Source organism: Felis catus, chromosome D4 (assembly GCF_018350175.1).
Source record: "Felis catus isolate Fca126 chromosome D4, F.catus_Fca126_mat1.0, whole genome shotgun sequence".
Lineage (NCBI taxonomy): Eukaryota > Metazoa > Chordata > Mammalia > Carnivora > Felidae > Felis > Felis catus.
Window position 1 is genome coordinate 45583950 of NC_058380.1, and position 27884 is coordinate 45611833.

General features: G+C 43.7%; 1 protein-coding gene and 1 long non-coding RNA gene across 5 annotated transcripts in view; both read right to left on the reverse strand.

Annotated features, from left to right (window-relative positions):
* Positions 1-12549, reverse strand: part of HACD4 (3-hydroxyacyl-CoA dehydratase 4) — a 38499-nt gene extending 25950 nt beyond the window's left edge. Inside the window, exons 1-4 of one of the 4 annotated variants that reach the window (XM_045042866.1) lie at positions 12401-12549; positions 11019-11122; positions 10830-10858; positions 8123-8250 (exon numbers count right to left, since the gene is read on the reverse strand). In XM_045042866.1, the coding sequence (XP_044898801.1) occupies positions 8123-8250; positions 10830-10858; positions 11019-11065 (204 nt within the window). In that variant the 5' untranslated portion in view covers positions 11066-11122; positions 12401-12549. Of the gene's footprint in view, positions 1-8122; positions 8251-10829; positions 10880-11018; positions 11123-12400 lie in introns of all 4 variants that reach the window. The other 3 variants (XM_045042864.1, XM_045042865.1, XM_023242358.2) reach the window with 3 other exon arrangements.
* A 2922-nt stretch (positions 12550-15471) lies between these two features.
* On the reverse strand, positions 15472-26470 carry LOC123381733. Its single transcript, XR_006589086.1, has 3 exons — positions 26242-26470; positions 17891-17978; positions 15472-16124 (listed from the first exon to the last, which is right to left on the reverse strand). It is a non-coding gene; the product is annotated as an uncharacterized LOC123381733 (long non-coding RNA).
* Positions 26471-27884: the final 1414 nt, after the last annotated feature.

Sequence of the window (27884 nt, forward strand, 5' to 3'; positions counted from 1 at the left end):
ATGGATAAAGAAGAGACGGGGTGTGTGTGTGTGTGTGTGTGTGTGTGTGTGTGTGTGTGTACACGTATATAATGGAATATTACTCAGCCATTAAACAGGACAAAATCTTGCCATGTGCAACAACATGGATGGACCCAGAAGATACAATGCTAAGTGAAATAAGTCAGAGAAAGACAAACGCCATATAATTTCACTCAAATGTGGAATTTAAGAAACAAATGAAGAAAAAAAAGAGAAACAAAAAAAAACAGACTCGAATACAGAAAACAAACTGGTGGTTGCCAGAGGGGAGGTGAGTGGGGTGATGGGTGAAAGAGATGAAGGGGATTAAGAGTATACTTATAGTGATGAACACTGAGTACAGAACTGTTGAATCATACTGTACATCTGAAATGTAACACTACGTTTTTTAATTTTTTTAAGTTTATTTATTTTGAGAGACAGAGCAGAGGAGGGGCAGAGAGAGAGAGAGGGAGAGAGAGAATCCCAGGCAGGTTCCATGCTGTCAGCACGGAGCCCAATGTGGGGCTTGAACTCACGAACCGTGAGATCACGACCTGAGCTGAAACCAAGAGTCGGACGCTTAACCGACGGGAGCCGTCCAGGCGCCCCAACACTGTATGTTAATTATACTTCATTTAAAAAAAGAAATAAAAATTAGCCTCAAAGACTATTATTTTACTAAATAACCCAAACTATTTCCATCCTATGAATTTCTGTCAAGAACCTTAGAAGCAGATCTTTAACGTGTTCAAAACCATCAATTACTTTCTTCTGTAAGACACAAACGTTGACATAATTTTATTTATATATATTTTTGTTTATTCATCATACTTATTAAGTGCACTGTTCTGGATCCTGGGAGATCTAGCCATGAATAAGACCAAGGCCCAGCCCTCAGGGTATTTATATCCTACTTGGTAAGATATACAATAAGCACATTTAGAAGAGTTGAGAATTCAAGACAAATAGCCTAAATCCAAATTTTCACTCCACCATCCAGTTTATGTGGCCTTCAGTCATTTATTTAACTTCTGTGTTAAGTAATTACACTGGAAATAATAATTAGTATTAATATTACATAGTAAATATTTAGTATAAGGTTATTGTGAAGATTAAATTAGTTAATGCACATGGACTTAGAAAACTATTTGGCACATAAAAAGTCCTAAATTGGGGCGCCTGGGTGGCTCAGTCAGTTGAGCATCTGACTTCGGCTCAGGTCATGATCTCGCGGTCCCTGAGTTCGAGCCCCGCGTCGGGCTCTGTGCTGACAGCTCAGAGCCTGGAGCCTGTTTCGGATTCTGTGTCTCCCTCTCTCTCTGACCCTCCCCGTTCATGCTCTGTCTCGGTCTCAAAAATAAATAAATGTTAAAAAAAAAAAATTTAAAAAAAAGTCCTAAATAAATATAAGCTATTATTAATAAAATAAATATAATTTAATGTAGTGATTAGTACATTAAGGCTATCAGTGAAAGGGCGCCTGCATGGCTCAGTCAGTTAAGCGTCCAACTCTTGATTTCAGCTCAGGTCATGATTTCACAGTTTGTGGGATCGATCCCCACACTGGGCTCTGCACTGACAGCACAGAGCCTGCTTGGGATTCTCTCACATGCTGCCCCTCCTCCCTCAAAATAAATAATTTTTTTTTTTAAAGACTATCAGTGAATAAAAAAGGCGAATCTCAGCATCTTTAAAATTATACTATAAATATAGTTTTTTAATGATCACACTGAAGAACTGCATGGATCAAACACAAAAAAAAAAGGAAAAACCTAAAATCCTACCTACAGAGTGAACTGTGCCATTCATTCCCAGGAGGATTCAACATTGACAAGGTCAGCCTGACACAGTCTCCAGGACAGTTTTATCTCCAACAACGTAAACCTGATCTCAACTCAAAAGTGGAGAAAATCTCTGTGATTTCATGGAAAACCAGATTATTTAATCCAGCAATGCAAAAACGTACCTGCCACACAGCTAAAAAGAAATCAGGGTGCAACTTGGCGGTCTTCCGAAAAGGGTTTACGTTACAATACTCTGTTGGCATTTCCTTCATGGTTGTTCTCAGAATCTAAGACTGTGTGAGATCCTTGGAGGGATTTTTGACCAGCAGACGCTTGCTTGCCCTTATCAGGAATGGGGGGGGATTATTAGTAAATGTAACAATGGTTTTTGCAATTTAGGTTCACAAATGGAAGTTTTGTAGGCACAGGAATTTGAGGAATTTCCTGGTGTTTTGATTTATAGATTTTTAGTTTTGTAAAATGAATACATGTGCAGCAGTGTTTATTGCAATGTAAAGGAAGAATGCAGAGTTTAGACTTTTTAATTCAATTTTATATGAAGTCTTTGAATTTCAAAGCATTTCTCAAAACGCAAAGGAGTAAATTGGATTACTCTGAGGGTTTCCTAAAGGTATATCAGTCTAATGTCCTGATACAAAGGTTAGTTTTGTGGAGATTTTCCCCTCTCCTGGAGTTGAGACATCCAGGAGGATCAATAAAAACCTCTTTCTCAGGCTTCTGCACAAAGTCAGAACAAAGTCCTTCAAAATCAGGATTTCAGGGTTGGTAGTGTTTCCACACTATGAAAACCAAGCTATTTTGATTACCTCTATTGAAATAAATGAATTTCTCAATTCAACTTTTTAAATTTAATTTAATTTAATTAATTTATTTATTTATTTATTTTTACCAAGCTAAACATGGGGACTCTTTTGGGAGGAAGGGGTTGGAGAGGAGTAACGCCTAGTTTTATATTCACTTATATTATCATGTGTTAAAATAGTTCTTTGTTTCTTTTGGACCTTTTTTTATTTTCCCATTTTATAAATTAAAAGCATATTTATATGTTTTATATATATTGTATTTATTATAAAATTAAAAGTTTACTCTATTTCTCTATATAACTTTTAATATTTATTTTTGAGAGAGAGACAGAGTGAGAGCACAAGCAGGGTAGGGGCAGAGAGAGAGGGAGACAAAGAATCCGAAGCAGCCTCCAGGCTCTGAGCTGTCAGCACAGAGCCTGACATGGGGCTCAAACTCACGAACTGTGAGATCATGACGTGGGCCAAAGTTGGACGGTCAACCGACTGAGCCACCCAGGAGCCCCTTCTCTACATAATTTTAATTGACATGTAATTATTTCCAAAAAGGATGTCTTTAAGCAACAATTTATGTTATAGGTTTGCCTTTTACTCCTAAAGTGTGTTTTTTTAAATATATAAAATTTATTACTGTTTACTGTATTTAACGTATATTGTGTATTTTGAAAATACATAAAAAATTTTATTCCGTTAAATTATTTTAGTCTTATTGTCAATGGGTTTCCTCCCCTTTTGCAATTGTGTGTGATTCATAATGGCTTTTAGAAATTCATAATGGCTTTTCCCTATCAAAATAAATACGTGTGTATACAACATCCAGAAATGCACAGAACAAAACACGGAACACAGACACACCTTCTATAAACCCACCGCAATCATTTGATACATGGTTCAGTTAGTTAAACTTTCCTATTGCTTTATGAAATCACTTATCTTGAGATTTTGGAAGAGCAGTTTCCCAAAAAGATAATTCAGTCGTAACTTAGTCTCGCAAAGGTAACGGCAAAGTGACATCACAAATTTGTGGACGTTTTTTTCAGCCCACTGAAAGCAGTTGCACACCAATGCATTTTTCACGATGCTATATGCAATCAGCTAGGCTAACTGTGGAAAGAAGCTTAGCCACAATCTTAACTACAGTTTCTTCACTTAAAAATGGGGAAACAGGAAAACCAAGAATGATTACACAACCTTAGAGTTTTGTTTGGTTATTTTAAAGCAGGGGCCTCCCGAGTCATCTCATAATGAGGGAATTCTTCTAATTGTCTGCAGAGCTCAAATGAAGGAAGGGGGTTGAAAATGAAACTGTGAATATGATGAGACGGATTTTCAAAGCTTTTTCCAACACCAGGTCTATTTGGAAAACTATAGAAAAGACAGTAAATGAATACCACAAATAGAGGACAGATAAAATCTGAAAGAGATAAAAAGAGGAAGGCTGACAATCACAACAAAAATTAATAGTAGCCCAGGATGAAAATGGTAGCTGTCTTCCCTCATGTGATAAATCCCTCACTTGTCATCCCTCCCAACAAAAAAGACTTAAAAATCATTTGAGCCCCATGAACAGCAGACACTTCAAATCACTCTGAATAAGAAGATTCAACGTAGATTTGCCTTTTTTTTTTTTTTTAATTACCAAACCAGGATATAGTTTGATGACACTGACCATAGTTCTATAATTAGATCACATTAGATTAATAGTGAATACAAGCACATTTAAATAGTCTGGAATTTCTGGAACTCCAAGACATCAGATTTCTAAGCTGCATAATAATTTCTATAACTAGGCAAGCCTACATAATTTTGGAAATCATAAAAAAGGTGCACATTTTCTAGGCGCAATTAAGGTGCTCTGTTTTCTTTCTTACAAGCCTACTTATCCCGTGTCTCACTTGCATGCCTTACGATGTCAACAACTAAAATAACATTACTCTTAATTTTGAAAGTGCTGTTTCACCATGAAACTGATATTAGCCAATTTAGCCTAAGAAAGTAAAAGGTCCAAAAAATATACACCAAAGAATACCAAAAGAAAGTATGCCAAAAGAAAACATGACTTAGACTTTCAACGAGCTTGGTCATCCTCCAGGTAAAATAATTCCATGATAGACTACAGCCTGCATTCAACCCGGATGGTTAATTCTGTTCTCTAAAAACAGCATGATGGAATGTTGGAACTATAAACATTGTGTCAGTTAACATATAATAAACATCAATAACTCTTGTTCCCAAATATGCTGCTTCTGGGACAGACATGTACTCCTTTTTATTTTGTAAGGAAATACATTTAAGGGAAGTCCATCTAGGTCTTGGCTAGCTGACTACTCTGTTATTAGGAGTCAAGGCTCTAAATATTATCCTGACTTTTATTTTACATTTGATATTTCAACACTTAAAATGTCTTCATCTTAATGAACACTATTTCTCTACTTTTATTTAATAAGTAAAATTTAAAATCTCCCATAAACTTATAATGCTGAGTTCTTAACAGCCTCTTTAGGATTACAGTCCTATTTCCATCTTTTAAACTTTCATGGTATTTTTTTTTCTCTTTCTCACCTTACCAGCAATAATTTCCTATACTGAATCTCCACCCGTGAATTTCTCACCTTCCCTTCCACCGGCCTTTAAAAAGGAACATGGCCATCTAGAGCTAAAGATACGGTAGAGGAAACAAAAAATAGCTGAACAAATGGCAATAGCTCCCAGATATTCTATTCTAAGTGCTAGGAAATTATCTCACCTGTTTTTTCTGTTACTCCAAGAGATACAAGTTACTTTCACATCACTTGAGAAAATGATTCAGAACAATTGGTTCAGAACAATTTTTATGTTTTTTGTTTGTTTTTGAGAGAGAGAGACAGAGTGTGAGCGAGGGGAGGGGCAGTGAGAGGGAGACACAGAATCCAAAGCAGGCTCCAGGCTCTGAGCTGTCAGCACAGAGCCCGACGCAGGGCTCGAACCCACGAACTGTGAGATCATGACCCGAGCCGAAGTTGGACACTTAACCGACTGAGCCACCCAGGTGCCCCAACAATTTTTGTTTAAATCCATACGACTAGTTTCTACTCCTGAAACTACTATTACACTATATGTTAGCTAACTGGAAGTTAAATACAAACTTGGCATAAGAAAAAACAAATTGTAACAACTAGTAAGAGCTAGAAGTGGGATTTGAATCCAGGTCTGTAGGATTCCTAAGTCTATGATTAGATGCTATACTAGATAAACATGTATCTCTCCTTTCCATTTGTATTCAGTAAAAGTGGCAGAAAGAACAAGAAATGGCTAAGTATTCTATTCTTTCGATATGGATGAAGGACACTTGTTTTTTCTGTTTGGATCATTTACGCTTTGCCAGATATTTTGTGTGGTGTCTTTTTCAACAGCTCTATGACTGTGGATATGATCTCACAGTGAAAGGCAGAGGAACCAGGTGTCAACCCAAGTATGAATGACTCCAATCCTAGGACTCTCCTCTGTCCTACACTGCCCAGGGTGGTGGCACAGTGAGCATGGGAAGTGGCTGGGAAATCTGTCCCTAAGACAGGATCACTAAAGTGTTGCACAGACCAACAGCGTCATTGTCCTGAATGTTTCCAAATGGCTCTTCTAACCACGTAGGGTCTTAGAATGAGGTGGGGGTTTTTGTTTTGTTTTGTTGTTTGTTTTTTATAGAATTCGTATTAGTGACGTGGGTTGCAAGTTTGCAGGGGTTGGCTTTTTAACTGCTAGCTTTAAGTCAAGGGAGGCGGAAACAGTACAAAGTATAAAACAGATTCTGTAAGACTGATAATGTGATTAAAACCACCCTGCAGAACCATGCTCACGGATTGGAAGAATCAGTATCATTAAAATGTCCCAACTACCCAAAGCACAGATTCAGCGCAAACCCTATGAAACTACCATGAGCATTTTCACAGAACTAGAAACAGTAATCCTAAAATTTGTATGGAACCACAAAAGACCTCGAACAGACAAAGTAGTCAGTCTTGAGGAAGAACAACACAGTGGAGGTATTACAATCTCAGATTTCAAGATATACAACAAAGCTGGAGTAATCAAAACAGTATGGAACTGGAACCAAAACAGACACACCCGGCAGTGGAACAGAATAGGGAGCCCAGAAATAAACCCATGATTATATGGTCAATTAATCTTAGACAAAGGAGGCCAGGGTATCCAATGGGGAAAAGACAGTCTCTTCAAAAAATGGTGTTGAGAAAATGAGACAGCTGCATGCAAAAGAATGAAACTGGACCTCTTTCTTAAACCACACACGAAAACAAACTCAAAATGGATCAAATGAGACCTGAAACCACGAATATCCTAGAGGAAAACATAGGCAGTAATCTCTTAGACATTAGCCTTAGCAACGTATTTACGCTTCTGTCTCGCTATATTGTAAAGGGAAACGAAAGCAAAATTAAACTACTGGGTCTACACCAAAATAAAAAGGTTTTGCACAGCTAATGAGACCATCGACAAAACAAAAAAGCAATCTAGTGAATGGGAGAAGATACTTGCATGTGAAAGACCTGAGAAGTTAGTAACCAAAATGTATGAAGAACTTAGACAACTCAACACCAAACAAACAAACAAACAAACAAAACCTTGGTCCAATTTAAAAATGGGAAGAGGACCTGAATAGACATTTTTCCAAAGGAACCATAAGGATGGCCTACAGACACATGAAAAGACGTCCAGCATCACTTACCATCAAGAAAAGGCAAATCAAAACCACAATGAGCTATCACCTCACACCTGGCAGAATGGCTAGAGTCAAAGAGACAAGAAATAACACGTGTGGGCAAGGATGTGGAGAAAGGGGAACGGTTGCTGGGAATATAAATTAGTGCAGCCACGATGGAAAACAGTATGGAGGTTCCTTAAAAAATTGAAACTAGAAATAACATATGACTCAGTAACTCCACTACTGGGTATTTACCCAAAGAAAACAAAAACACTAATTTGAAAACATATATGCACCCCTATGTTTATTGCAGCATTATTTACAATAATTAAGATATGAAAGCAATCCAAGTGTCCATCCATAGACGAATGGATAAAGAAGATGTGGTCCACACCACACACACACACACACACACACACACACACACACACACACACACACAGGAATAGTAGCCATGAAAAAGAATGAGATCTTGCCATTTGCAAGACCATGGATGGAGCTAGTGGGTATTATTCTAAGTGAAGTCAGTCAGAGAGAAACACAATACCACATCATTTGACTTATAGACGGCACCTAAAAAACAAATGAACCAAAAAAAAAAAAAAAAAAAACCAACCCCAAACAGACTCTAAAATACAGAGAGCTAACTGATGGCTACCAGAGGAGAGCTGGTTGGGGGGATGGGTGAAATAAATACAGGAGATTAAGAGGTTCAAACTTCCGGTTATCAAATAAGTCACAGGAATGAAAAGTACAGCATAGAGATTACAGTCAATAACATGGCTAAAAAATAAATAAATAAAACCACCACCTACCTGCAGAAACCTAGGAAGGAGATGGTTTGGTTCAATGCCGACACATATGTGCAGCAACTCCAAGAGGGAAATGGATTGGCAAACGCGCATCACAAGACCGATAGCATAAAAAGTGTCAACCATGGAATCTGCGTCAGGGAATTAAACACAGATACAGTAAGTAAAAACTAGGTCATAACCCAAACCTATGTAGCACTTTGAAATAAAAATCATTGCACAGGTGAGAAATTTCTTAAACAGCTACTAAATTGCTAAGAATACTATGCAACCAGGGTGCCTGCGTGGCTCAGTCGCTTGAGTGCCAACTCTTGATTTCGGCTCAGGTCACGACCCCAGGGTTCTGCGATTCAGCCCCGCATCAGGCTTTGCGCTGAGCATGGCGTCTGCTGAAGATTCTCTCTTCAGGCATCTGGGTGGCTCAGTCGTTTGAGTGTCCAACTTCGGCTCAGGTCATGATCTCGCGGTTCATGGTTCGAGCCCCACGTCGGGCTCTGTGCTGAGAGCTCAGAGCCTGGAGCCTGCTGCAGATTCTGTCTCTCTCTCTCTCTCTCTCTCTGCCCCTCCCTTGCTCATGCGCACTCGTTCTATCTCAAAAAATAAAAACATTAAAAAAAACTTCTCTCTCTCTGCCAAGCTCGCTCTTGCTCACACACATTCTCTCTAAAATAAAAAAAGGAATACTATGCAACCAAAGAAAGCACTTCATATCATAGTACATCTTAATTGTTCCTCTTCCAAAAAAAGAAGTAAAAATCTGCAAAAGAAGGACCATGGCCAAAGCTATAGTATTTATTCCCTATATTGTAAAAGCAATTCCTGCATAAAAGCAACCTGGTAGAATCTAGACTGTATCAAATGTGAACAGGTTGGAGGTAAGCTTATTAAAGAAGCTGGCATATTCACAATGTTTCCATGGACAAGAAAATGACAAAGATGAGAAAAATACTTCAGAGAAGCTTTATGGAAAAGGCATCAATAATGTGATATTAAATAACGTGTATCTAGCGTTTGCATCCTATACATACTTGGTTGGCGCTTTCTGGATCTTTGTTAGAACTTGGGCCTCTGGTGGGGATTTCTGGAGTTGCTGAGAGCCCTTGCTGCGTTTGGAGAGAACTGAAATAAGAGGGAAAACAACCCTTCCTCTAAATAGGATAAATCTGTTGGTTTAAATTCTAAAATGAAATCCCGCTGTGTTAAGAAACACCTAGGGAGGACTTTTGGGCCTTTACTGTCCCGCGATCATTCACATGACGGTAATCTATCGAGCACTGAGGGCTGCTCAACGGCTCCATGAGGTGAACACTATTATCAACATCCCCATTTCACAGATGATGGCTGAGGCAGACAGCCTCATGCTCTCATCCGCTGCCCTGCACTGGCTACAACACAGCATTATCAGTCACACAGCTCCGGGACAAGAAAGGTAGCAGGTGTTACCATTCAGGTGATTAGATTGCTATTAAGCTACTTACTATAATTTATACACGGACTCAGGAATTGTACTGAACCCCCACTTGGTTGTTTTCAGTCTGCTTTCCGTATGAATGGTTGTGTGTCTTTAATAAGTAGCTTCTATAATTACAACAGCAGGATAATAATTAAGAAATAAACACACTGCTGACTAAAGCAATTTTTCCCACTGGAAGGGCCAGGCAGGATAAGAAAGAGTTCATTGCCCACCGCTTGGCTTTTCCTCTGCTTGAAGACTCCCAACATTCATAGATGAAATTCAAGCCTTAGGCTGTATCTTTGGACGCCGCTGAAGGCAAGACTTTAACTACAGATTTACAGTAAGAAAACGGCAACATCGGGGCGCCTGGGTGGCTCCATCGGGTGAGCGTCCGACTTTGGCTCAGGTCATGATCTCGCGGCTCCTGAGTTCGAGCCCCGCATCGGGCTCTGTGCTGGCAGCTCAGAGCCTGGAGCCTGCTTCGGATTCTGTGTCTCCCTCTCTCTCTGCCCCTCCCATGCTCATGCTCTGTCTCTGTCTCAAAAATAAACATTAAAAAAAAATTAAGAAGAAAAAAGCAACATAAAACAGGTTTGGTAACCCCAGAATTAAATTTCCTTATGATACACAAGTCTGAATTGATGAGCACAGCAGGACTTTCCCCGGGGTATATTCTAGGTGTTTGCTTTTAGCTGAATCCAGCAGTTGCTCAAACGGTCAAGTCACCCAACATTTGAACACTGTGATGACACTTACCCACGTGGGGATGGAGCGTGAACAGAATGTTATTTTGACAGCCACTTAGTGATTCATTTTTTACAAATTGAAGCGCTAGTCAAAACCTTTACTTTTGAGAAAACTGGAGGAAACTTACGACTTAACCCATTAATACCAACTCCCATATAGATGGCGAGTCATCTAGAAGATGTGTCATTTATTTAGGGACACATTACTCCTGAAGGGGACCAAAGAGAACCCTGGTGACTGTAAAGTTTGTCTCTCACTTATTAGTAGTCTCCAGGTACCTTAAACCTGGGGGATAAGAAAACAAGGGAAGAATTTGGTGAATTCCTGATTTCCCTGCACAAAATGTTATACTGGAAGTTCCAGATTTCCTCAAGCCCCCTCAAATCCACTAAGGTTTGCTGCAGAACCAAAAAGGAAGAGTGAAATGGCACGCCCCAACGGCATGTGTGTGTTTTCAGGGCGAATGGCCTAGTCAGAGGGAAGCCAAATCCCTTTCCCTCATCTTACCTGCCCCCTTCTCCAAAAAGGCTTGGTTTCTGCAACAGGAAGCAAGGTTACTGAAAAATGTGGTTACTAAATTTCAGAGCAGTGAAGGCTATTAGGTGAAGTTCACAGAAGTTAAAATATTAATATAAGAAGGACTGGGTGAAAACAAGGATTCAAAGTTAAAAATCCAAAACTGCTTTGGAGTTTTACCTTCTCCAAATGAAAAGAATCGGACTGTCATATTGGTAAATATCCATGAGTGGCCACAGAACTGGATTAGGTAGTAGATGAAAAGATAGGTGTTCTTTCTATACCTATAGATACAGGAAAATTCCATTAAACACTTCCTTCATCATCCTTTCAGCATTATACACACATCTCTTAACTAGCCTATTGGCCCACCTGAGCAAGAGAAAACTATTCCAGAGCAGTCTTTAATTTAGTTGCCTCTGTAATGCACAGCAGATTGTGAAACGCCCCACAGCATGCGTTATCTGCTAAAAGGAGTGTCTTTGGTTTGCTTAAAGCCAAATATGGTTCTGTTTCAAAATTCACTTTAGCTTTGAGGAAGTTCTAACCTTGCTCTCACGAAGGAATAAAAGGAAGTGTTGCAAAGATGGCTCTGAATATTTGGGGGAGAGGAGGAAAAAAAAAAAAGGATGGTGAGGGCTTGATGTGCCCCACGTGTTGCTGTAGCTGGGCCTGCTCAGTGCAAAACCTGAGATGACTGGTTTAGGGTTACAAGAGGGGGAGTGGTGATGGTGGCATTTCCAAAGGGCGGATCATTCAGTAGTTGGCCATACCCGACTTTTGAATGTATTACGTGATGGGGGTCAGCACCCCGCCTATTGTATAGATACTGCCTATTGTATCTGCAAGGGCAGATCGTTCCCTTCGCCAGACACACATAGAAAGCAGTTTAGTGGCTCCGGCCAGAAAAGGGAAGTCAAGCTGAGTTTAAAAATGGGTTGCTGGGGAGATGACTAAGGGATGACTGACAGATACAGTCTGAGGTAGTTAGGCAGAGGATTGTTTGAAGTGTGCCCGGGGGTTCAGAAGGGTGGTGGGAGTGGCCCTGCCTGTATGGACAAGGATCTCTCCTCGTCGGAGGTGTGAAATCTCTGAGAAAGAGAGCAAATAGGCTGGGAAGCAGATACAGTGTAGCTTGCCGACAGGCATCCAACAGATGAGGAGGGGGTGGGGAAGAAGGATCCCTTCTTAAAGCTGCAAAAGAATCACCTGGAGTGTTGGGTAAACACTCACATTCCCCAGGCTCTACCCCCAGTACCACTGAACCAGTTTCTCCGGAACTGGGCCCTGGAATCTACACGTGCCATAGGTGTTTCTGCAGCAGGTAGACCTAAAAACCTCCCCGCAACGCTGGGTCTGAGAAAGTAAGGAAAGGACTCCGGGTGGGCGGAGGGGGGAGGGAAGAAAGCACCCAACCAGCTAATGCCCGTCCAGAGTTCCAGAGCGTGCGGGGCGCTGGGCTGCGCAGCGCCGCGCTGCCGGGGGACGCGGGGGAATGGAACCCCGCCCCTGGCGCCCCTTCCCCCGCGCTCCTCGCCTCCCGCCGCAGCCGAGCGCCCTACCTGGGCTGCAGCCAGGCGGGCAGCGCCATGGGTGTCAAGGGCCGCCGCCGCCAGGCCCTCCAGCGCCGTCAGGGAAGGAGCGCCCGCCCGGGAGGGGCGGCCCGGCGGCCAAAGCCCGGCCCGGAAAGGCGGGGCCTCGCCACACTCAGCAATTTACAAAAAAAAAAAAAAAAAAAAAAAACCAAAACCACCAAACCCTAAGGTCTTGCTTTGGGCCAGAGATGAAAGTCAAGTTCCTGAAGTTCCCGCAGTGGCTAGAGCGCGCTGTCCCGCGAGTGCCCGGCCGGGGCGCGGCACGCGCGCGAGCTTGGGCAGGCCTGGCTGCGGCCAGAGCGCACCCACGGGGTTCGCGCAGCGCCTGCCAGGCCTTGCTAATCTTTGGATGGACCCTTCGTTGCAGCTGCGTGGAAATTAATGGGGCCGCCCCCCACCAAATGCCAAAGGCTGCACCGGTCCCAGGTGGGCGCCTGCCTCTCTTATTACCCTCACCTGTGAGAGCCCCTCAGCTGTGGGCACGCTCTCCCTAACGCCTTCTTTTCAGCCAAGGGGCCTGATGGCTCCAGGAAGAGGCATCCTTGCCCTCTAATCTTCCCCCGGGTCTTCGCAGATGTTTGCAAATCCTCTTATTCACGTTGAGTCTTTCTTCCTATCCTGTGCCCAGCCCCCAGAAAATCTCCTGAGCCCTCGGGCTTAGGGCATCTTTGTCTCCCTCCATGCTCAGAAAGCCCGCCTCCTGCTTTGCTGATCACTTCCAGACCGCCTTCCAGTGTCTCCACCGTCTAAGAAACCTCCCCAAATAAATTTAAAACCCAAACAAACAACAAGCCAAGAAAGCACTTGCCAGTAAGTGGGACGACAACATCTGATTTTTGGAGCTGGAAGCTAGTACCCCCATTTTACCTACAGGAAGGTTGAGGCTCGGAAAAAATGTTAAGTCACACACAGTCCACGTGGCCGATAAAGGGCGGTATTAGAACTTCAAGGCCGGAGTATGTTCTCATGAGGCCATAGGTTCCTTCCTCACAGTTCATTATGACCCCTCACCTCATAGCCCACCTCTGACAGCTAGGTTTCTCTGCACTTTCACCCACCCCTGCCCTCTGCCAGAGGTTCATCTCCCCTGCATTTACCGGTCCCTCTCCAAATCACTCCATCTGGCATTACTGGCATGACCACGGTCTCTTGTTGCATCCTTATCCACTCCCTTCCACTGGCTCACGCCACAGTTTAGAAACATAGGCAACTCTCTCCTACTCTAGAATTAGACATTTTATTCTGTTTCTTTCTTGGTGATTTGCTTTCTCTCTCCTCTTTGCTCATAACTGCCTGCCTGCCTGCCCTGTCTTCTAAATCAGACGTTTCTTTCATTTCTTACCATCTTCCTGTTTCCGAACACCCTACACTTTGACTTTCCTTCTCAATGCGCTCCTGAAACTGCTCTCTCAGGGAGCGGCCTTAATCTCCTGAGCCTTCGTCCTATACTCACCGCGTAGACAACTCTACACAGACCTCGCTCTTTGCGAGCATTTGATCTAAAGGGCAAACGGACACACAAGCAAACACTGGTGGCCAACCTGTCACCGAGGCGCAGGCCAAGCCTGGGGAAGAGGAAGACAGTCCTGGATGGCCTGGAGTGGGACAAAGAGACTGCCCAGAGGAAGTGACCCTTTGTCACCAAACACAGCCCCTGCGCCTACACCCTCCTCCCCCCTCCTCCACCAGCCTCCTGCATTTACCAACTTCCCATCCCCTCCCACTACCTCAACACCTCAGTATGTTCTACTTCTCTCACCTCCTGTCCTCTCTTTCTCCCTAGATGGGTCCCCTCCTCCTTCTCCTGCTCTGTTTTCTCAAAGTTCTGCCCTGGGCCATCTTGTCCATTGCCACCGTGTTATCCCTCTGCACAGACATTCACCACTCGCCACTTTATCTGCACACAGACAACAGCCAACTGCATTATCTCCAGCCCCTACTTTTTTTTTTTTTATTAATACCAGCTCTGGCTTTTCAACAGCTTCTGGATATTTCTGCACGAAGAGCCTACTGCAAGTTCCCACTGAGCCCGTTTAAGCATACTGTCCTTCTCCTCAAATCACTGTCTTAGTTCCCACAGGGAAACCCCCATTTCCTCGCCACTGATGTTTAAAATTTGGGAGTCATCATGAAGTCTCCCCATCCAATCAAATTCTACGGATTCCATCCTTTCCAGATGCCTTACTGACCACTCGTATTCTACTTCCATTCCTCATGACCCAGAACCTGAATAAAAAAGACACACAAAAAGCTCCCTTTTTGCTTGCCAAAGAACAAAGTAAACAAACAAAAATCTTCTTCACATCAGTTAGGGAACTGTACCTTGTTTTCCAAGGAATAAACACAGAAGAGAGCTCACAAGAGAACCCTTGGGGTGGGGAGTAAAATGCTCCCTTTCCTTTGGCCAGTCCTCCTCAGCTTCTGCCAGCTTGACCAGGAGAGCTTCCAGCAGCCTTCCTGCCTCCTCCTTCTACCCAGACTACCATATGTTAGTTGAAGACTACCGGAAGTATTGTTAAAACACAGCCCTGTACCAGCTATTCTCCTGGTCAAAATCCCTCGCTGGTTCCTCGTTAACTGCTACAGCTGGAAGGCAGGAGACTCTGGCCAAGTAAGGGAGAAATGGCAGGAAACCCTGCTCCCCCCCCAAATCCTCTCCCCGAGTAATAAATATTCCTGCCCCGAGTTAACACCTGTCAATAAAAGGTAGCAACCCGAACCCGGGGCACAGCTGTCCGTTGAGCTCGCCTGGTCTCACCTCTCAAGAGTGGACTCTCCCGGGGCGCCTGGGTGGCGCAGTTGGTTAAGCGTCCGACTTCAGCCAGGTCACGATCTCGCGGTCCGTGAGTTCGAGCCCCGCATCGGGCTCTGGGCTGATGGCTCGGAGCCTGGAGCCTGTTTCCGTTTCTGTGTCTCCCTCTCTCTCTGCCCCTCGCCTGTTCATGCTCTGTCTCTCTCTGTCCCAAAAATAAATAAACGTTGAAAAAAAAATTAAAAAAAAAAAAGAGTGGACTCTCCCTAGTACACTCTTCATTTGCACTGCTCAACCGATGTCTGGTCCTCCTTGAATTCTTTTCTTGTGATGAGACTAAGGGGAGACAGGATGGGCAGGAGGGAGCTTCAGGGCCCAGACATCTCCCCAGCTCACCTGGCAACAATATGTCATCTTGCCTCCAAGCCTGTCTAATGCGAACATTCTGTCCCTTCCCCCTGCCCCCTCCCCCATTACAGCAACGCTTGCCATTCCATGACCACACCAGGTATTCTCGGCCATTGTGCCTCAGTGGAACTTTTCTCCTCTATTTTGAATTTCTCTTCTGCCTCCACGCCTTCTCACAGACCAATACTTACCTGTCAAAAGTTCTAAAGCCCTTCTCAGGGCTTCCTCAAGGAGCCACACGGGGCCAGTAGAGGTCTATGATGGCACTTACCTTTTTTTAGTTTGATCCCTGCCTACCCCACTAGATTACAGATTCCCAGAGGGCTACACCTCTTAACTAACAGTAAGGAGTTGACGAGTTTTAACTTCTCTAAATAGTTTCTTTTTCCCAAGTACACAGTTGTTGCGACTAAATAAGAAAATGTATAAAATATATAAAATGTATACAAGTACCTCGTAGAGTGCATGCCATGATGGGTGTCCATAAATGTCTTGAATGAATGGATGAAACCTGGTATGAGTTCTCCTCTCCTAAAATTGTAACCAATATAAAACAAACTTTCAGAAATAGTTGCATTTTTTAAATATGTACAGTATACTTTCAATTATCTACTTGTACAGATGTCAGAGGCCAAGATAGTTCAAAAAACTCTAAGTTAATCTATTGTCTTTTGAAGGAATTTTGACATTATTTGAACACGTCAGTTTTGTTTTTCTTGGGCAAAGGTTTAAATGTGTTTTCATCCCTGACTAATTGGGAGACTAAAGCCTTGAAATATATGTCATAGCAGTAACAGACTGACTTAAGGTTTGTTTTTTTAACCATACCTAAAAAGTGATAAAATATACTATTTCACAATAATCTTCAGAGAAGTTAAGTCCAATGGTTGAACATCCTGACTTTTGACACTTAACCATCCATCCGTTGTTATTTGTGTTTTTTTCCCTCCTATTCCTTGCAAATCTCATTTTATCTTTTAAAGTTTATTTATTTTGAGAGAGAGAGAATGCACACAAAAGCACAGGGGTGGGGCAGAGAGAGGGAGAGAGAAGGACACGAAGCTCAAATTCATGAATCCTGAGAGCATGACCTGAGCCAAAATCAAGAATCAGATGCTTTACCAACTGAGAGACTCAGGCATTATAAAATGCCAATACGACATGCAATATTCACTGAGAGCAGAGATTCTGGGAAAGTGTCCCATTGGCCACTCTTGCTCCCATCAGCCCCAAGTGGCTCTGTAAGGAACCAGTTATACTCTGATAACTTTGAGATTTCTTTTTTATTTCAACCATCTAAAATTTTCAGGGATCACAATCTCCCCCTTCTTCCTCCAGTCTCATGTTAGATTGGAAATTCCACAGGCTGCTAGACCCAAATAAAACCCTGGAGATTATGTGGTCTAATCTTTTTATTTCATAGGCACCCCAAAGCTAGTGAAAGCTAGGTTGAGATCTCTTTCCATAGCCCTGTGCAAAGTTTCAGACATATTTGCCCCATTACCTAATCTTAGGCATGAGTCATAATCATCATCCCTTGTAATTTTTGCTTGTACTTAGCCTCTATTATCACTCTTCTCCAGATGTTCCAAAGCATTGCTTGTACTTCTCTGCTGGAACTTTAACCATCCTTCCTTCAAATGACTTTGACCCTTACTACTCCATTCAAAAGATCAAACCCTGGACTGGGATACTTGCCTGGTTGCATCATCATTCTCCAATCTCTCTCCGGTCCTATTCCAAGGAAAATACATTCAAGTGTGTAACTGACTCATTCAATTACACAGGAGCCATTTTTTAAATTTGTTTTTTAAGCCATGGACACTCTCCTTCTCCACATATCTCACTTAATCCTCAGAGCGATGCTATGAGATGGTAACTATTCCTACCCAATTTTATAGGCGAGGAAAAAAGGTCAGATCTTGTCCAAGATCAACACAGCTAGTAAATGTTGGAACTTAGATTTCATTAGATTTAGTCTGTCTCCAGTGAATTCTTAACCACTGTGCTATATTAAGTTGTTTCATATGATTGTTCACTATTTGTTCACAAGTCCTGATTCTCTTTTTATTATATGTAAGAGTCAAAATGTAAGTCTACTTAAAACTTAAAACAAAAAATCCCCCCCCAAAAAAAAACAGTCAAAAGATTTGAGCACACACTTCAAAGAAGATACCCAGATGGCAAGATCATGAGAAGATGCTCAACATCATTAGTCATTAGGGAAATGCAAATGTAAAACACTGTAACATATCACTACACAGCTATGAGAATGGATAAAATGAAAAAAGGCTCACCATATCAAGTGTTGGTGAAGAAGCGTACCCCTTCTTCCAGTTGTACCAACCGGGACTCTCACACCGCTTTGTTCGTAATAACCAAAAGCTGGAAACAGCCCAAATGGCCAACAGCAGATGAATGGATAAGCAAATCATGGCGAACCCATACAATAGAATCCCATTCAGCAATTAAAAAAAAGGAATGGACCGCTGATACAAGAAACAACATGGATAAAGCAAAATAATTATGTTGAATATAAGGAGCCAGGAGAAAAAGAGTACATGCTGTACTATTCCATTTACATAGAATTCTAGAAAACGGAAACTAATCCATGGTGGCAGAAAGCGTATCAGCAGTTGCCTGAAAATGGAGGAGGGAGGGGTGGGGTAGAAGGGAGGGACAGCCAAGGGGCAGGAATGACGACTATGTTCATGGTCTTGATGGTGGTGATTGTTTCACAGATGTATACTTCCCTTAAAACTTGCAAGTTGAGGAGTGCCTGAGTGGCTCAGTCAGTTGAGCATCTGACTGCAGCTCAGGTCATGATCTCATGGTTCATGAGTTTGAGTCCCGCATCGGGCTCACCACTGTCACTGAGGAGCCTGCTTCAGATCCTCTGTTCCCCCCTCTCTCTGCCCCTCCCCTGCTCATGCTCTCACTGAAAAACAAATCAACGTTTTTAAAAAAAAAAAAAAAAGCTTACAAATTTAAATTTATGCCACTTATTTTAGGTCAGTTACACTTCAACAAAGCCAAGATTTAACACACTAACTTATGAAGAGAAACGTCGTCTTGCTTGTTTGCTTTGAATGACTGATTTATTCTTGTTTGTGAGCCTGCACCCCACTGATTATAAGGAAAAACGACACAAAGTAAAATTGGCCAATTAATAGGAACTCAAAATCCTCCTTTCGGTCTCTGAGTTACTGTCCTCCCCAAGGCACCTTGGTGAACGGGGAAGTTCACACAAGGCGGTGAACACTGGGTGTCACCCATGCACACAGGTCCTTGGGTTGCCTACCTTGCAAGCCCTGTGGAAGGGCTGTGTCCTCACTGAATCTACTGATGGCAAGATGATCGCATCTGCCACTGATCACAGACCACTCCCTCACCCCATTGCCTCCTGTCTTCTGCCCTTGCCTTAATAGCCTCCTTGTCTATCCCCAAGGCCTCTACTGATCCTCCCATCCTCTCCCCATTCCCTCACCCTCTGGAGGGGTGTTAACCTTAAAAACTAATACTGCTAAGGGGCGCCTGGGTGGCTCAGTTGGTTGGGTGACCGACTTCAACTCAGGTCATGATCTCGTAGTTCGTGAGTCTGAGCCCTGCACGGGGCTCTCTGCTGTCAGTGCAGAGCTCACCTCGGATCCTCTCTCTCTCTCTCTCTCTCTCTCTCTCTCTCTCTCTGTCCCTCCCCTGCTCACACACACACACTCTCTCTCCCTCTCTCAAAAATAAGAACGTTTTTTAAAAACTTAAAAAGATAATACTGCCAGTTATATTATCAGCAAAGTAGTTTCATTTGGGACCAGCAAAGAATATAATCCAGGAAAAGCAAGCAGAACCATAGGCAAGTCTGCCAAACAAAGGAGGGGGATGCTCTTTTACAGAGGAAAGGGGAGAGTTGGAAAAGCTGTTATAAACAAAAAGTCCATTGGAGTAAACTGGGAGTTTGAGGTACATAATGGCTTCTCATTGGCTGAGTTGTGACAGATAGCATTGGCTGGGATGTTGCCAAGGAAGGAGTAAAGACTTTCCTCCTCCTGCTGGGATGGTAAAGCAGTATCCATATGCAAGGTCTGTGTCTTCCTGTTGGGTTTGCTACTGACCATGAGTGGTAGGGCGTGGAAGCTTCCCCTGCTGGCCTCCTGACTCCATTCTGAATGAGATTTCCTTTATTAACTGTCACATTTCCCTCCTTTTGAGCAAGCTCTTTCTTTAAAAGGATTGCTGATTGTCGGGCACCTGGCGGCTCAATCAGTTGAGCGTCCGATTTCGGCTCAGGTCATGATCTCGTGGTTCATGAGCTCAAGCCCCGCATGGGGCGAGCTGCTGTCAGCGCAGAGCCCATTTTGGATCCTCCCTCCCTCTCTTTCTGCCCCTCCCCTGCTTGTGCTCTCTCAAAACAATAAAACCTTTTTAAAAAATAAATAAAGCATTGCTGATTAAGAGTCAGGTTTTCCATATGTAGTGGTTTTGTCCCGCAGTCCCAGGAGGGACCTCTCCTGGGTGGCCTGTCCTACACCGAGAGGGAAAGTGAGTAGCAGCTAGAAAGCACTTAAGGCCACATCTGAGTTAACAAGGAAGGTTAGGAGGGAGAAACTCTCAGCTTATCCCACCTAAAATCTTCCTAAGGTCATAACTGTTGGAAATCTCAAGGCCTTGAGCCAGCATCACCTCATCGGATACATTTTTAAGAAGTTCGACAGGCAACAAAATACAAACGCTAAAATAATTATACGAGACAGAAGTAACAGCAATTCCAAATTGTATGACGGTTCTAAACTAGGCCTCTAGGTCTGCAAGTAGCCAACTGAAATATTTGTTGGCACTTACTCTGACTTAGGGGAGAAAGGTTTTCCTATGAAAGCAAACCTGAAGTCATGTGTGCCGTCTGGGAATCTCTACTGAAAGCGACCATGAAAGCAAAATAGTGAATCCTGCAAGAGCGTACTGAAAGGATTAAGTGAGTACATTTGGGAAGATACAGCTAGGTATAAACATGAAATGATAGCTGATAAACTTTTTCCAAGAGAGCACAACTTCAAAGACATTTTAATGCCGTATTGTTAGCTCAAAAGAAGGGTTTGCACTGAAGTGTGTTATTGGTAATACAGCCTGTAAGTTTGTAAATTCAGAGAACATCAGTCTGGAGAAGAATCCAAAGCCAGTGAATAGTTCAGATTAAAGACGACTTTTGTGAATTTGGAAACTTCTTGTTTTTTGTGTTTGTTTTTTTTTTTAATTTTTAAGTTTATTTATTTGGAGGGAGAGAGAGAATGTGAAAGCGGGGTAGAGGCAGAGAGAGAGAGGGAGACAGAGAATCCCAAGCAGGCTCTGAGCCACCAGTGCAGAGCCCGATGCAGGGCTCAAACCCATGAACTGTGAGATCATGACCTCAGCCGAAGTCAAGAGTTGGACGCTTAACCGACTGAGCCACCCACGCGCCCCTGAATTTGAAAACTTCTAACCCTTCAGAAAAAGCAAACAGAAAGTTAATTTGTCCTGGGATCATGATGAGGCTATTTCCAAAAGGCCACAAACAAAAGAGGTTCCTTCCTCTCACAAGGGCTTGGGAAATGTAGACAGGAGCATTGTCTTTCTACGAAAGAGAAAAAGCAACAGTGAGAAAAAGGTGTACAGGTCTGGCCCAGACATCTTCAGAAAGTGTCTCAGGAGAGGTCATCTGCTTCAATGCCAGGAATTCTTTACTTTCGGGTCACCAGATGCTGGGCAGGTCCAGCCAGGATTTGCTGTTTTCTTTAGTTAAGTCACATGAATCTAAGAGTCTATTCCCCAGCACAAAGGTTAGCAGTTCCTGATAACAGGCTTTCCAGTGAGGCAGAAGAGTCTTTCTGGAAGGGTCTTTTTTAATAGATGAAATCTCCAGGTTACCGGATGGGATACTTAAGGTCATGGCCTCCCAGTAGATTACTCTAACAAAGCATGGTTATTTTTAATAGAAGCAATTAGCCTTTACACTCTTGAAGTCTATTTCCTTTTATCAACTATGGGCCAAAGGAGGCAGGGACCAAGTGTATTGGACATCCTGTAATTATCTCAAAGGCTGAGAGTCTAGGAGTTCCCAAAGGATAGATGTGAGATTTAGAAGACCAACGGTAATGTTTTAGGTCAAGGTATTTGGAGGGTCCCTACAAAGTTTGCCAACTGAGTCTCTTAGTACATGTGACTTAGTACATGTGACTAACCCAATTGTTGGGTATCTCTTGTCAATTTTTCCAAATTATCGTTTGAGAGAGCATCCCTTTGAACCATGACAGAGATCTGGCTGTTGGTTTCCTTGAGAGCAACATTCTTGGCAGAAATATCAGTGAGGTGGATTACCGTGGCCTCCTGGGAGTTAAGTCTGGAATGCCCAGGAACTTTAGTGGCCAGAGCAGTAGACAAAAGCATGGCACCTAACATATTTTAGACATAGGAGCCATTTTAAATTTATTCCCATTGGAGGGAAGGACACCTCATTGTTTCCATAACATTCCAAAGTCATGAGCTGCCCCAAAGGCATACCAACTATTGGTATAAATGTCTGTGGTTTTACCTTTGGCTAAAGTACAAGTTCAAGTAGTGGTGTGTATATAATCCAGTCTCTTGGGCTGAATTGTAAATGTAAAGGTGCTGTTTCAATGACTTCAAAAGGCACTGCAGTAGCGTACCCAGCGTGACATTTTTCCATTTTTATTCTTTAAATAAAAACCACCAGTAAACCATGAAAAATCTGCATATGTTTAAGGAGTCTCCTGTAAATTGTCATGGGATTCAAAAGGTAACCTGTCAGCATTAAGCAGCCATGAAGGGTCTCATCGGGATCCAAATGTAGTCTTTGTTTTGGGATCAGATGCCCCAAGTATTAAAGCTGAGTTTGAGCAAACTAATTCTCTTTGGAAACTTTGTGTCCCTTTAAAGCCAGAACTTTTAACCTCTTCCTGTGAAAAGGTTTGAGAAGGGGGGCAGGGGAGCAAATCATCTGCATACTGGAACTGGTAGAGCCTGCAGAAAACCATATACCACCCACATCAGTTTTTAATGTTTATGGAAGTGAGAAGGACTCTCTGTGAAACCCTGGGGCATTAGTATCCAGATAGATTTCCCTTCCTCCCAAGTGGAAGCAAAAAGATATTGGCTCTCCTGATCAACTGGAATACTAAAAAAAGGCACTGCATAGGTCAATTACAGTGAAAATTCAATGCAAATGGATGTTCATAATGGATGGGGGTTGGGAATAACAGGGTGCCAAGGGATGATAATGTTATTTATTGCTCAGAGGTCCTGGACAACCTCCATCGTCAGTCACTGAGCTTTCTCATAGGTACGGTAGAGGTAACGCAGGGACCAGTGCAGGAGATAATGAGGTCCTAACACTTGCAATCTTCTATTATGGGCTTGATGCCTTGAAGGGCTTTTTTACTGACAGTGCATTGATTAATTATGGGACGACATCGTGAGGGATATATTCGGAATCTGCCAATATCAGGCGAGGATTTTGGCCATAAAGAGGAGGGTAGTTGATCCAACAAAAATGAATAGAAGATGTCCAAGTGCCATTTAATTTCCCTGGTTGGCTATTTTGACGACTACTGTCAAAATCTAGAATTATTTCCCCCTTTTGGGAGAAAGGAATTCAGGCATGCTACTTTTCCAAGAAATCTCAGCCCAGTAAATGAGTAGGGTCAGAGGAACTAAGGAGAAAAAGTGTGGATCTCTCAAAGGACTTAGGCCAAAGGGGAGTAGGTTCAGAGACAGGGGCCTCTCAAGGTTCATTGCAGGCCCCCACCGTAACTGTTCTGGTACTCCAGGCAGGGGCTGCTTTACAGCAATGGGGTTTAGCACAGAGAGCACAGCTCTGGTGCCAGTATCGACAGAGAGAGATTCATGCCCAACCTAGAGAGTAGCTTCTCTGAGCAGATGAAGAGTGAGGATTAGGAAGAGCACCTGTAGTTCCTCGGAACCCCACGATTGGGAATTAGGAGGACACTGGAAAGACGGACTAGAGGGCCGCGGGCGCCTGGAGCACTTCAGTTTGTAACAGTCTGCCGGTTCCAATGCCCTGGCTCTTTGCAGTAACAGCAGAAACTCCAGGATTTGAACTTTGTTTAGGAGACTTCACTTGCTGGAGTTGAAAATTGAGAATTTAAGCGGTCTTTCTGTTAGTTGACTCATCTAGGACGCAAGTGAGCAGGTTTGACAAATTAACTAAATCTGGAGGGGTTGTTTTAGCTAAAAGAGAAACATCCTGGGGTCCCTTCAGCTAAAGGGAAAGATCCCCATTCAACCTGTTCATAAACATCGAGTTAAATGCTATACATGTGTATATATTCAGGCTTGCACACACACACACACACACACACACACACATTTATTTTTGAGAGAGACAGAGAGTGCACGAGGGGGAGAGGGGCAGAGAGACAGGGAGACACAGAGTCTGAAGCAGGCTCCAGGCTTTGAGCTGTCAGCAAAGAGCCTGACGCGGGGCTCAAACTCACAGACCGCGAGATCACAACCTGAGCCGAAGTCGGACGCTTAACCAACTGAGCCACCAGGTGCCCTAAAGACCAGAATATTCTTTAAAAAGACAGTTTGGATTGACTATAACAGTCATGAACAAACTCATCAGGCTTTTGTGTGCAAGCCTGAATTTTGTTCCAATCAGCAGGCAGGGGAAAAGCTACTGCAATTGCTTGGGGGAGCTTTCCAGCCCATGATGCAGCATCTTGTCAAAAGTTAGTGGTTTGGGGGTGCCTGGCTGGCATGCGACTCTTGATCTTGAGGTCGTGAATTTGAGCCCCACATTGGGAGTAGAGATTACTTACAAAAAAAAAAAGTTAGGAGTTTGCCTCTCTAAATTCCCTTCAGAATGTTCCCTTCTGACGAGTTTCATCCAATGTTTGGCCTAGTCCTCACCAGCAAGCATGCGGGCTAATTGATATAAATCTGAGAAACCAGATTGGTAAGTCTGAACAACTAGGCTAAATTCTTCAGCAAACCTATGGGAGTCGTCTGTTACTATAGGAAACTCATGAAATATGGTTCACAATTCAGCCTTAGTCCAGGTAACATAAGAAACTTGAGTTTTGTTTAGATCCTTAGCAGACTGAATTTTAAAGAGGCAGGGTTTCTAGGTCCAGGAGAGGAGCAAGTGGGGAGAGAAAGGGAGGAAATGGGAAGTTTGGCAAAGACAGAAAAATGGCACAGGGGAGCGGGGTCCTGAACCCAGGTGGCTGCCCCTTGTTTGCAGACAAAGAAGATGGGAGAGGAGAAAAAGGCCTCAGAAACCATTTTGACTCTTTTCAACTGTTTGCCTCAGTTAATTTAGAAATAGTACTTTGCAGAGGCAAGCTTAAAATCCTCAACCCATGCGGAAGCCTCAAGGTACCCTTTTAAAATAGCAGCCCAGGGGCACCTGGGTGGCTCAGTCTGTTGAGCGGCGGACTTGGGCTCAGGTCATGATCTCACAGCTTGTGAGTTCAAGCCCCACATGGGGCTGGCTGCTGTCAGCTTGTCAGTGCAGAGCCTGCTTCAGAGCTTCTGCCCTCCTCTCACTGTCCCTCCTGCACTTGGCACTCTGTCACAAATAAATAAACAAATATTAAAATGGAGATCCCATTCAGGTTTTGGTTTGTTTTGGAGTCATGGCTTTCTTTTTTTTTTTAACGTTTATTTATTTTTGGGACAGAGAGAGACAGAGCATGAACGGGGGAGGGGCAGAGAGAGGGAGACACAGAATCGGAAGCAGGCTCCAGGCTCTGAGCCATCACCCCAGAGCCCGACGCCGGGCTCGAACTCCCGGACCACGAGATCGTGACCTGGCTGAAGTCGGACGCTTAACCGACTGTGCCACCCAGGCGCCCCGGGAGTCATGGCTTTCTAATTTAATCTTGAGTAAAACAAGCTTGGGGAGATCAAAATTCCCCCTAATGGCCATTGAAGTTCTAATTGGCTAAATCAGTCCACTTGGTTATAAAATACGCACAATGATGGGCTATAGTTTTTAAACACAAAACCAGCCAGGGGGGGGCCTGGGTGGCTCAATTGGTTAAGCGTCTGACTTGGGCCCAGTTCATGATCTCCTCATTCCTGGGTTCAAGCCCCGCGACCGGCTCCACAGCTCTAAGGCTGGAGCTTGACTCCGATTCTGTGCCTCCCTCTCTCACTGCCCCTCCCTCCCCAACTCCCGCTCAAATAAGTAAACATTAAAAAATTAAGAAAAAACTGGCCAGAGTCCCAGTCGCAGGGGCAGCAACATCAAAGCATTTTGATGGCCGGAATCCCATTTCTTACAGGTTTTTCCCTACAGCAAAGACAAAAGTCCCTAAACAGGGGAGTGCAACAGAAATCGCCTGGTTCCAGAAGGAATCAGAGCAAAGGCCAGCTTAGTTCCTACAGGAACAGTCCACTTCCAAACCGAAGTCTGACCGAAGGCCAGCAGTTCTGACAGGAATGGTCTGGCCCCAAAAAGCAGTCAGACTGAAGGCCAAATGAGTTATCCTAGAAAAGAAAACCCAAGGCCTTAAAACACATCCCCAAGAAGGCCGGGAGAGCGTGTGGCTCGAAATCGAGGAGAAAATTAACCCTCAAACACCAGGGTGGGAGAGAAAGCAGTGAGCCCAGTCGGTTCCGTGGGTACCCGCACCTGTTTGCTCGCCAGCCTCAGAGTCGTTGAGGGTCTTTTCTGGATCCCACTTCCAATCACCGAGTAACGCTAACTTTAAAAAATAAAATAGCCAGTTACCTCGCTTGCAAAAGTGAGTTTTGGGGAGGGGGGGGGGAATGGCAGAGAATTGCAACCCAGGAAGAGCAAGCTATGGCAAAACGATAGGCAAGTGCCCCAAACAAAGGAGGGGAAGGCTCTTCTGGGAAGCCTGTTATAAACCAAAAGTCCACTGGAGGAAACCGGGAGTTGGGAGTGTGGTGGCTTTTCATTGGCTGAGTTGTGCCTGTCTCTCATTGGCTGGGCGGTTGCTAGGGGGGAGGACAGTCTTTCTTGCTCCTGCTGGTATACTCAAGTTATCCACCTGCAGGATATGTCTCTCCCTTCGGGTTGCAAGTGGGAGGGCCTGAGAGTTCCCCTGCCAGCCTCCCAACTCCGCTCTGAGATTTCCTCTTATCAATTTTCACAGGAGTCCTGCGTAAACTTTTGGAGGAAGCTGTGAGGTATCACTCACATTATTTCGGGCTATCTGTGCAGGCATCTTTCCCACAGGATGCCTGCTGGACGTGGCTCTGTGCTGAATGTACCGCTACTTTCGGAGCCCACAGCTTTTCCAGCATCTGCCTGAGAAAGTAGGATACTAAGCCCATGGCTCTGATTCTTCCGTGTCACTCAGGATGTTTCTGTGACCATCCTTGTAGCAGGGCTGGGACTAGACGAGGCTAGCAAGCACCCAGGGGGCAAAATTTGAGCAAGTGCACCCTGTCAGCATTGTCTGCCTGAAAGGGAGCACCACCTTAAATTTTACAACCCAGGCACCTCCCGTCCTCCCCAGGTCCCTGCCCTGCTTGGTGGTTTGGTTTGTGCCTGGGCAGGGAGTGGGGGAAGAGTGAAATGGACTTTTGCTATGTATATTTTTAAAAAATTTTTAAATGTTTATTATTTATTTTTGAGGGACAGAGTGCGAGCAGGGGGAGGGGCAGAGAGAAAGGGAGACACAGAATCTGAAACAGGCTCCAGGCTCTGAGCCGTCAGCACAGAGCCCAACGTGGGGCTCCTACCGTGAACCGTGAGATCATGACCTGATCCAAAGTCAGAGGCTTAAGCGACTGAGCCACCCAGACATCCCTGTAGCTTCCTTTTTAAAGAATCTCTCTCCCCTCCCATCCTGCAAATCTCCCCACTAATTCCCTAGACAGATTGTCTTCATTTATTGTCCTATACCAGGTTTTCTTTCCCTGTGGCTTATAGTACAGCTCAACCCACAGCTCTCCAAGTTTTGCTATCATGAAAGGAGTCTTTGGGGAACCGAGGAATTCTTTTTCCTCCTGACAAAGTGTGACTCTCAAAACCCTTGCCTCACTAGAAACCGAAAAGGCCACTTAGATAGAGAAAGGCTGAGATTAGGTCTATCCCATGGCAGTCTTCTACGATCAGCCCCAAATCTCCCAAGGCAAAGGGATGCCTCTGGCAGGCTAGGAAGAAGGTCACATACAAAAGAATGCAAAAGAGAAAATCCCGTTAGTATATTTCAGAACTATTATCCCTGTTATTTACAGTTAAGGTTTTATTTAAATTCACATGCAGTTTTCATTTCTATATATTTTTGCTTCCACACCACTGTC